Below are 11,291 nucleotides of genomic sequence, written 5' to 3'. Positions count from 1 at the left end.
TAATTTGATTTTATGTTTCCGACATTAAGGATTTTTGTGAGTAAAGTATGGGGTCAGTGACAAAGACCCCATACTTTAATTTGTGAGAAAGACCTCTAAACTTTAGCCGTTAGACAATTAAAGATCCCTCTTCACTAGTGTTCTGCCAGTTAATTTCGAAAAAGATTTTCATCTGATTATTTAAAGTTTTGTAAATTCCCAAACTTCTCTTTTCTAATTTGTTTTACCCTTTTATTTAATTTATGAAATCATCTTACCTTTTTTTTCACACTTTGTACTGTTTATTAACTTCTCCATTGATGTTAGCTGAAATGGCTACGTTAAAGACAATGATTTTGGGACATTAAGGCTTAGTTTGGATGCGGTGTAAATACAAAATTACACCGATGCATTTGAAAAATGGCCCATCAGGTAAATGCAAAAGTTGAACCAGTCATGTATAAGTTTTACACTGATGTTTCTTTGGAAGATCAGTGTAAATTATGAGCCAATCAAATAATTCTCCAATTACTGAAGCTAACGAGTCGTTGGATATCACGTCCAAAGGCTGTTTGCGTACGCCCTTCGCCACCATGGCTTCGAGGTGCGCTGCCCAATTCACGCACGCCAGCTTCACTCGCTGCCCATCTTCATCAACAATCCACTACGAATTGGTGTAGAGAGGCAGAGCAACCATCGGAGAAATGATCAGAAAAGCAAGAATAACAAACGATCATAAGAGCAGACCCAAAGTCCTGAGGATGGCGAAGCCCTTCTTTAGTAAATCCTCTCTCCACTGTCGGATGATGGATGACACCCCAAACATTGGTGTCTCCTGATTCTCAACAGACGGTTGGAATTTTCAATTATGGAAGGATTTGGAAGCGGTCCGGCTAACAATCTGGGCTCGAACTCCGGAGGAGGTTTCGAAAGCGGTGCCGGTGGAGATCCAGGGAGAGGTGTTTATGGTAAGAACAACGGTAGAGGGTCCGGAGATGCTAGAAGGGAAAGGACTTTAGTCGTACAAATTGGTGGCCATGGATCCGAAATGGTTGGATTCAGAGAAGGTAGCGAGAACAGTAATGGAGGAAGATGACAAGGAAATAGAGAATCAGGGTGAAGATGTGGGAGGCTTGAAAAAAGGGGGCTTCAGGTTTTTACTGTCCCGACGACGGGTGGTGAAAAGGCGGTTAGAACCAAGCAACACAGAGGTTGGATTTTTCAATGGTGGAAGGATTTGGAAGCGGAAAGGACTTCAGTTGTACAAGTGAAACAGCGGTTAGAACAAAGGCAACGCAGAGGTTGGATTTTTCAATGATGGAAGGATTTGGAAGTGGAAAGGACTTTAAGTTTTTCAATGATGCTAGAAGGGAAAGGGCTTCAGTCGTACAAATTGGTGGCCATGATCCGAAATGGTTGGATTCAGAGCAGGTAACGAGAATAGTAATGGGGGAAGATGGTAGGGAAACAAAGAATCGGGTTGAAGATGCGGGAGGCTTGATAAAAAGGGGGCTTCAGGTTTTTATTGTCCCGGTGGTGGCGAAGGTTGCAACGACGGAGGGAGAATCAACGGGTGGTGAAAAGGCTGTTAGAACCAAGGCAACGCAGAGGCACTGGAGACGGTGAAGAAGCCAGAAGGGAAGGTTTTAGGCGGCGGTTCCACGAGGAGGAGCTGTTGCTTTTACTGTTTTACATTGAGAAGCCTTTCGGTCGAGTTTTACATCGAAAAAATCGATGTATAATATACATTGATTATTGAGGTAAAAGGTGTTTGAAGGTGAAATTTTACACTGATATTAAGTGTACTTGCACTCCATCCAGACGGTTGCAAAACTGGACCGAATTGTAAAAGTACATTGAACCATCTTCATCCAAATGCAGTTTAAGTAGAAAAATACCTAAGGCTGCATTTGGTAACAATGCACATGGAGTGCAAATCCCGGTTTAGGGTAAATTTGTCTGCTTCACTTTTGCTTATGTTTCACAACATTAATTTATGTATTGATAAATGGCAAAAAATACATTTTCCAGTGCATATTTATATTGATAATAAGATGTAAAAGTACATCAATAAAAAAGAAGTAAATTTGCATTCAAGTGGGCTTGTGATAAAGAAGGTAGATGTTTTATTGGAATTCGTATTTGCATCCATTACATATAAAGGTCTGTTTCGTAAGAAGATAAATTTGATAGTGCAAAACGAACCCAATTTCGCAATTTATATAAACTATTTTACACTCTACATATTTACATTCACACTTATTTGCATCATTTCCAAAGGCAGCTTAAGGTGCAAAACATAGAAGAAGAGAACAGTAAGCAATGAATGTATTTTTGGGTTAATTAGGTTTTAAGAGAAAAAGGGCAAAAAAAAAAAAAAAGAAAAAGCTTAGTGGGATATTTTGATAATTGAACGTGTCATCTGACTCAACAATTGAAGGGGTATTTGTCACAACGTAAAAATTCAGGGGGTTCTTTGTCGCAAGTATAGGAAGGTTTTGTCAACGACCTAGGGGGATATTTTTAGTTTTATAAAGTTCATTTATCAATGACTTGATCAGCCAATTAGAATATCTAACATCTTATTTTTTTCCCTTTCTTGATAATCAATTGGAACAATTGTTAGCAAAGGTTTACTAAGTAGAAGTAGAACATCCCAGTTGAGCTAGACGGCTACTGTTCTAGTGAAATTGTGTATATTCTTCCGGTTGAAGAAGCATATAAAGGAGTAATAGTGTGGAGATGGAGGCTCATTTGCTGTAATTGTTTGTAATGATGAAGTAATTGTGAATTGTCACAACATGGTTTTGAAGCACACATACCCAACTGCACATGTTCAATTGTAACTATTATCACGCAACTTGTAAACCTTAATATAAACTTCATTATATAAAAACATTGATCATTAAATTTGATGATAAGAAATATCTTTGTTTAGATCTGATTTAGGCGCATATGGCAAGGCCAGGATGGTGCCACATGGCATCGGCAAGATGATTCCTGGTCGTCTACCGGTAACAACCTCAACAACCTCCCAGGGGAGCTCAAGTATAAATAGGTGTGCCAATCCCTATGTAATCTATCTTGTTTTTTTTTTATTCTCAAGCTCTCTAGCACTTGGGTGACTTCGTCTAAGCTTTTCCTCTTAAGCCTTGTCCGATCTCTTGTTATACACTTGACTAATTTGACCGTCGGAGTCTCTACTATTGGGATAACACCCGGGGCCTCTAATGTGCTCTTTGATCCTCAGGTCGGACACTGAAGCCTTCAGATTCATCAGCCCTCAGCTAAGGAGGTGAAATTATCTTATTGCCCTTGGCCCATCCTTGGTAGCAACAATTGGCACCATCTGTGTGAAACGTTTGTAAGACTTTCTCTTAAGTAAACACTTGCATAAAAAATCTACTAAGCTTCCGAACAATGGCTGATGATCAAGACAACATCCCAAATGTTCAAAACTTGATCATCATGGACCAATTTAGGATGGTCCTTAACAGGCTCAACAACATCACGCAAAGACTGGACGAGGTGGGGTACCCAATATGAGGCCGCCCATAGGGTAGTTGCCCCACTAGGAGCTAGGGGCATTTACAGTGGATGCTCAACCCATGCTCCATTGGTCCAGCACCCCTTCGGACCTAAGAAAACTGACCCCTCAGTGTCCAATAGCAACAATCGATGCGCCAACAAGCCGTCAAAGACCTCCTACCTCCCCAGCCAACAGGGGGTGATCCAGTTGGGTCCCGTGACAACCGTTGGGACCATGAACACTACTATCGAGTAAAGAACCCTTAGGACGAAGGTGAGGGCTAGAGGCTGATGCCACGCCTCTCCCTCACATGTGTCGGGCCTTTGCAACCTCCTAAATGACTAATGGGCCCGAAGGAACCAGGACGTGCCCATGTCAGAGGACTCTAGGAACTGGTCCAACCCGTTTTGTGTCTGAGAGGACCAGGATGAGGCCCAGGCTCCCATCGACAGAAGGATTGGAGACCTATAGGCACAGATTGGTGCCATACAAGATGAACTTCAATAAGTGAAGGAGGGCTGAGGTGTTGCCACCACTAGTCAGAACCCCTCGTCCAACAGAATGGATGCCTTTACTGACTTCATCACCACAGAGCCTATCCCACCGCACTTTAAGGCTCCCAAATTGGAGATGTACAATGGAAGAAGTAACCTAGACGACCACCTGGAAAGCTTCTGAGCACTCATGCTCCTATATGGGTACTTCGATGCCTTGATGTGCCGAGCATTCTAGGCGACATTCAAGGGGGCAAGCTGACTGAGTGAGATGTTGTAGCACCTCAACAACTCAGAGATGAGGGGAGGAAGGGGGAACCTAAGGCCAAAATGGAGGTAGTGCTTGTGCACGCACGCCTTGCCCTCGTCTGGATGCCACAACCAATCACCGGTATCGGCCTATCGGGGACTCTAAGCCTATATCCCCTTAGAATATGGTACATCTTAAAAAGAACCCTCACCTGCTCTATGCTAGGTATGCTATCCATGTCGGAGTGTGGATAGCGTGTTATTTCTATACCCTGGGCCACGGCCTCGGCTACAAACTCAGTGCTTGGCTCCTTGCCTTCACCGCCCTCCACCATCTCGGGCGAAGCCAAGGCATTGACTACGATGTCACCCCTTGGCCTCGTAGACCCAACACTTTCACTAGGAGAGTCATCGCCTCGCCGGCTACACTCGACAACTCCAAGAGTAGTCTTCTCCCTTAGTACTCGGATCTTGGGCCTCTGAGGCGAGCCCTTGGACTCATTATAGTAGCTCTCGCTACTACTGATGGAAGTGGTGGGACGAGGTGAGCTTGCGCCCGACTAGTCAAGGAGATCATAGAATTCAGGACCAAAATCCGAGTAAGACATGGCTAAGGTTGTAGTCTTTACCTAGTGGACGAGGTCTCTGAGGGTTAAAGGATTGGCTAAGATGATGGTTGACGTCTCTGAAAGAGCAAGATCAAAAAGGAAAATGGTGACAACTGCCTCGACCAGCGCCTTATTTAAAGAAAAATGAATGGTTCAAATTGACTCTAATCTAGCGGTCGTGGAGCAGCCGACCTGACAACCCAATCCGACGCATGACACGTGTTGTCGACCTTGGGGATATGAAATGACACCGAGCTGGTCAACTGGTTCAACTATTGATCTTGGGCTAGAAGCAACTCAATCTGGGTTACCCGATGCCCGTCTCGTGTATGGTCACGACCCGTCACATGTACGGTCATGACCTGACATCCGTCTCGTGTACGGTTGTGACTAATCAACGCCAAGACCCATCCTACGTATGGTAATTACTAATTGACGTCAGCACCCATCTCGCACACGGCTACAGCAGACCGATTCGTCACCCGTACCATGCACGACAACCATCAGTTGACGCCAACACCTATCTTGTGCATAGGTCCACTACGACGATCGCGAAGAGCATGTTCAAGGGGCACAATCACCTTGTACCCGTACAAGACACGGTACCTCGCCCTTAGCCCTCCATGACACTCCTAAGAGGTAGAGTCAACAGCAAAGCAGCTACCACCAAGGCAACTAAGGGAAGCACTTAGAGGCTAAGACCAAGGCCTCCATGCTTTTGAGCTAATGCCCTCTCCAATGAAGCCGACGTCCTTGCCAGACATGCCATCAAATGACTCCCAATAATGATGTTGCACTGTCTTCGGCCGAAGCCATGATCTTCACTCAGCCCTCCTCCATGGCCTCGAGAATCGGGGCAAATGATGTAGGCGCATATGGCAGGGCCAGGATGGTGCCACGTGGCATCAGCTGGATGAATCCTAGTCATCCATTGGTAAAAACCTCAACCACCTCCTTGGTGAGCTCAAGTATAAATAGGTGCATCACTCCCTATGTAACCTATCTTGGCTTTTTCTACTCTCAAGCTCTCTAGCACTCAGGTGACCTCGTCTGAGCTTCTCCTCTCAGGCCTCGTCTGACCCCTTGTTACATACTTGACTAACTTGATCGTCAGAGTCTCCGCTCTTGGGATAACACCCAGGGCCTCTGACGTGCTCTTTGAACCTCAGGTCAGACACTAAAGCCCTCAGATTCATCAACCCTCAGACGTACTAGCCCTCAACTAAGGAAGTGAAATTACCTTGTTTCTGTTAGCCTATCCTTGGCAGCAACAAGATCAATTACAAAAAAATGGCACATAGGTGATCGACCACACATCTATCTTCATGTCCATGCTTAACATGGGCCCATTCCGCTAGGGGTAAGCAAGGGTCTGTTCGGCTTGATTCCATGACAAAACCTAGACCTAGCCTCTAAGGGTCAACTCCAAGGTTTTGGAGCCGGAACCTACCTTGTGAAGGTTGGTTCTGGCCTTGGTGGTTCTAGGGTTGGTTATAGGGTTGGTTATAAGGTCTACCCATGGAACCTGTACCTTCTTTAATCTCTCCCTTCAAAAAAAAAGGCATGTTTTTTAATAAATAGAATAATAGTCTAAAACTTAAATTATATTTATTGATTAAATTGGATAACTTAATATGTAGATTATCATTATATGGCTCAAAACTTATAAATTTAAATTTAAATTTTGTAAATATTACCTCTTGCACTACTTATCGTACATATTCAAATAATAAAATGAAAACAAATGTAAAATCACCAAGTGAGACCATGGCCTTTATAACCATGAGTGCTTGGGCTCAAATCTTCACATTTTCAAAAGTATTTGGGGGTTTATTTCAAGGCTAGTTCAGTTCCAAGGAAGGTTCCACCTAGGCCAACCAAGGTCGGTTCAATTTGGGTATGGTAAACCCCTAAACTATAGAATCGGCATGGGTGAGGGTCGGTTCCAAGAATTTGGAATCAGACCCTACCCAATAACAGATTGAGTGGGATTGGTTCAAGGCTGATTCGAGGTCAGTTCTATTAGATTCCGGGTAGAATCTACCCATTTGCTCACCCCTACCTTCCGCTAGTGCATTGATATATGGTGGATATATCAAAGAGGGAAGCCTGCAAAAAGAGAGACTTGGCTTTAATTCAGATATGGTTTAGACACATCTGAATTCAATCCGATTATTGAAAAAACTTAGATCTGATCATATCTTGCTGGGGTCTCATATCATATTCTGATTCGAATATGTAAACAGATAAATCCAAATCCGGAATATTTGAATTGGATATGGATCGGGTTTGGACTTTCACACTCAATTCAGAACCATATTCATGCAGAAGATCGAATTGTTGTATTCATAATCCATCCAACCCAACCCATTTATATCTACCCAATGAATGAATCAACCCATTTCAAACCCGCTGAGACGTAAGTGGGTGGATTGAATGGACCACATGATGGGTTGGGTTTGCCATCCCTAACTTTGTCTTTCCAAAATCAGTGGTCCTTATAGAAGCGGAAGTGGCACCTTATCATATTCTAGTCCCCAAGTCGAGAAATTTTCTCATAAGCTACTTCTATCTATGTTGAAGCAAGTAGGACTAACAGCAAACCTTTCTTCATGGCCTTGCCTGCCTGTTTTCTCAAACAAGGCTTCATCTCTACATAGAGGCCTTAATATTAATCCAATTGAAGCTTTCAAGCTGCAAAGCCAGAGATTGCAGAGCATTCGTTGCAATTCAAGGCGAAGAGTAAGATACGAAGATGAAGATGAAGTCGATGATGAAGAATATGGTCACAATTCAGAGATTGCCATGCTAGAATCTTACAGCGAGTCAGCCAGGAATGAGGCTCTTCTAGTACGAGCAGTAGTGGATAACCAAGAAGAGGAAGTGCTGATCTTCAAGGTGAGTTTGCTTTTGAAGGTTTGTCAACATACAGAATTCAACGTATCCTGCTTGGGAGGGCTAAGCTGAAGATCCGGCTAATCTGGTTCAGCTGCTTTGAAGCCCTCCAGATTATAAGTTATTTATTGCCCATATGGAAGATTTGGTTTTCTAAGGTGGACCCCACATAAACAGCCTATAAGCTGCGTTTTTCTCTTGGCGAAAAATCTAGAATGCCCAAATTGACTGCTAATTAGGGATGACAATTTTCCCCTTTTACCTGATCCCTGTGGGGCGGAGATGGGGGTGATTCCCCCTGCCCCGCAGGGATGGGGAGAGCACTTCCCACACCGTGGGGACTCGCCCCGTGGGATCCCTATTAATATATATATATATATATATATTTTAATTGAATATGTTTGAATATATTAATTAGAATGCCTCAAAACAGCTGAACCGTCTTAGCTGAATGTTTTTCTCAACTTTAATTTTCAAGCAAGACCTTAAAGGTATGTCCACTTCAGCCTCTTTAGGTAGCTTATCCTATGCACTTCTAAGCAGCTGAACCAGAATAGCTGAATCCTCAGTTCAGCCTTCCCAAACAAGTCCTTAAAGAGGCTGAAGTAGACGACCCTTCAAATGAATACCTAACAGCTGATTTGGGCTCTATGGATTTTTTCATCAAACATAGTTTGTAGGCTGTTCATGTGGGACCCACCTTGAAAGGGTAGAAGCTGCTGTTCTTCAGCCCTCTCAAATGGACATCACTAAGGACATTGTTCAAATTATAATCTGAGCTTGTTTGATGAATATGGTTTAATTCCATGTAACATTGCAGGGATTCTCATCTTGCTTGAGCTACAGGACTTCACCAAACCCATCAAGAAGTGTTCTTCCAGCAAGGGCAGTTATCAATGCCATAGACAGAATAAAAGGGCCCTTCAACCCCGCCAATATTGAGTACATTGAGAAAGATTTGACATGGGAAGCTTTTAAGAGCCGTCTCCAGCTCAATCAATCCTAGTTCTAAGCTTTTCAGCTTTTACCACATTATAGATACAAGGAAAGATAAATTCCTATTTTTCCTTTTGATTTTATTTTGCTTGCATAACCAATATGGGTTTTGTTTGCATGACAAAGGACTAGAATTAACGATTCTTGAATGGCATTGAGAAAGGCAACGTTGTCTGCTGCAATGGGTAATTTAGTTTATTCTCAATTTTTCTTCTCATAAAATAGAATCCTGGGTCACGAACAGTAATTCGATTGATGATGAAGAAAGAGAATTCTTGTTTCAGTTCTCCATGTTAACGACAGAAAAAAGGATTGATCAAATTTTATTGAGTCTGACTCGTAGTGATCACTTATCAAAGAATAACTCTGGTTATCAAATGATTGAACAACCGGGATCAATTTACTTTACCATACTTAGTTGACATTCATAAAAAGTATCTAATGAATTATGAGTTCAATAGATCCTGTATTTTTCTTCTCTCCATAATTTGTTTTCTTTTTTTTTATTGGCAAATTAAATCAAGAAAATTGCTACTCAAGACGGGGGTAGCAGGGCCCCATGAGTCTTAAAAGCAAATTACAGAAAGCTCCCTGGGCAAACCTAAATCACTGGACCAAGAACCAAAGAAATCTGCATGTGTCAACTAGTTAGCTACTAGATTGGCCTCACGGAAGACATGCTGGTAGTAGATACCACAATCCAAAAGAACACTAAGGCTATGTTTGGTTGCAATGCAAATAAAATCATGGCAGTGCAAATTATGAGTGTAAATTCTGACCTATTTTTGTTTCAAATTTTAGCTTATTTTGTTTGATTGCAATACAAATGAAATGAATTAAGATATGAAACAGAATAAAGTAAAGCCCCTAACAAAATTAAACGGGAAATTGCATTTTATTTTCATTTGTACTTTCATGTATTTGTATTAGTGCAAATAAAATTACATTGCAACCAAACACAGCCTAAGCAACATGTACTCATTGATCAAAGTCTTCACTCTCCACGATGGATTCACCTGCATTCTTAAACAGTCAATGACTAGCTCTGAATCTCCCTCGATGATAATAGGCCGGTTCCTAAAGTTGAGTTGAGCACAAGGTTATGGACTTCCCATGCAGTCTATGCTTCAAAAAGATTGATTGTAGTACTCCCCAAAGCATATGGTTTCGAGTCAAGGACTTCATCATGATGATATCTACCAATACAAGAAATACCGCAAAACCCATTAGAATCATAAGATGCATCAAAATTTATTTTAATAACTCCCTCCCAAAGACACTTCATTGGATTTTTTTTTTTTTGAAAAGAGAAAGAAGTGTACTACACACAATGGGATTTACTACTTGGAGAAATTTAATCACACTAAAAATTAATTTAAGTAGGGGTGAGCAAATAGTTTATCTGGTTAAAAATTGAACTTGATGAAGGGCATTTTCGTCAACCCACTTGATGATGGACACTGTCAGTGGCACAACGTCCCACTCAACAAGATAGTTCATCGGCTCAACATACAACAGCCAATATCAGGTACGAAGCTGAGCTAGAGCGAGCTCGGCCTACAACGTCCGACACAATAGAACAGCTTGCTGGAGTAACACGTGGCAGTCAACATCAGATATGCGATCGAGCTAAGGCGAGCTTGACCCTTCGTCAGCCACCAGCTCACCCGAAATAGCCCCACAAACAACGCCCATGCAAGTGCTATAACTACAACACAGAAGAATGATCCACCGAGTTGACCGCCCCCAGACCAGCAGGCGACCTGTAACCACCACATGGATCTAGCAAATAACTGACCAGTACACCCCAAGATTTAGGAATCAGCTCTGTACAAAGCTCAGAGATATTACTAGACAGCATCTAAACCTCAGGTGGATAAAAAAAGACCTTAGGACCACTCCAAAAGGTATGCGCACATAAACTCTCAGTCTCTCATATTCTCTCAAACAAAGGATCATTCATTAACTTAAGCATCGAAGTGTCCCCTAGGTAAAAAGATACCCAGATACTCTAACCTCTCTTCCTTTTCAGCTCTTAGATCGGACCCCCAACTCGGCATCATAGCTTTGCACTGTAGCTTTACTTGCACCACAGGCTGAACCCAATCCAAGCCACCTCATCAGATTAGAGGGAGTGAACAAATTATGTGCTTCATCTATTGGTGGGACCATTTTTTGCCTCATCAATTGGCGTCGTCTGTGGGAAACGCAGCAAAAAGCCTGTGTTCCCTTTTTATTCATCTTTTTATCTCTCTTACTTAGAAAAAAAATCTCTAGATGGCACTTTCAGGAAATCCCTCCAACAACATCAATGGACAAATCCCAACCATCACCATTGATCAAATTGGCGTTCCACTACCGCAAGCAAAGAATGTGAATATACCTCCCCCATCCATGGAACCAACGGCACCTCCTACAACAGTGGATATGTGACAACTTGGTGACTTGGTACGATGCGTCAATGACATGACTGAACAAATGTGATTGTGGGAAAATCAGTTCGTATTTATCACTAGACAACAACAACAACAATTCGAGCAG

The 11,291-nt window shown here is 42.4% G+C and overlaps 1 protein-coding gene across 1 annotated transcript; it reads left to right on the top strand.

Annotated features, from left to right (window-relative positions):
- Window positions 1-7,374: 7,374 nt before the first annotated feature.
- On the top strand, window positions 7,375-8,932 carry LOC148866859 (uncharacterized). Its single transcript, XM_088979566.1, has 2 exons — window positions 7,375-7,757; window positions 8,575-8,932. The coding sequence occupies exons 1-2, from the start codon at window positions 7,434-7,436 to the stop codon at window positions 8,758-8,760; spliced, it is 510 nt and encodes a 169-aa protein (XP_088835692.1). The 5' UTR covers window positions 7,375-7,433; the 3' UTR covers window positions 8,761-8,932.
- The last annotated feature ends 2,359 nt before the right edge of the window (window positions 8,933-11,291 follow it).

This window comes from Nelumbo lutea, chromosome 3 (assembly GCF_056320005.1).
Source record: "Nelumbo lutea isolate HS-2025 chromosome 3, American lotus-T2T, whole genome shotgun sequence".
Lineage (NCBI taxonomy): Eukaryota > Viridiplantae > Streptophyta > Magnoliopsida > Proteales > Nelumbonaceae > Nelumbo > Nelumbo lutea.
The sequence above is the reverse complement of the archived record's forward strand: the minus strand, read 5'-3'. Positions and strand labels throughout refer to the sequence as shown.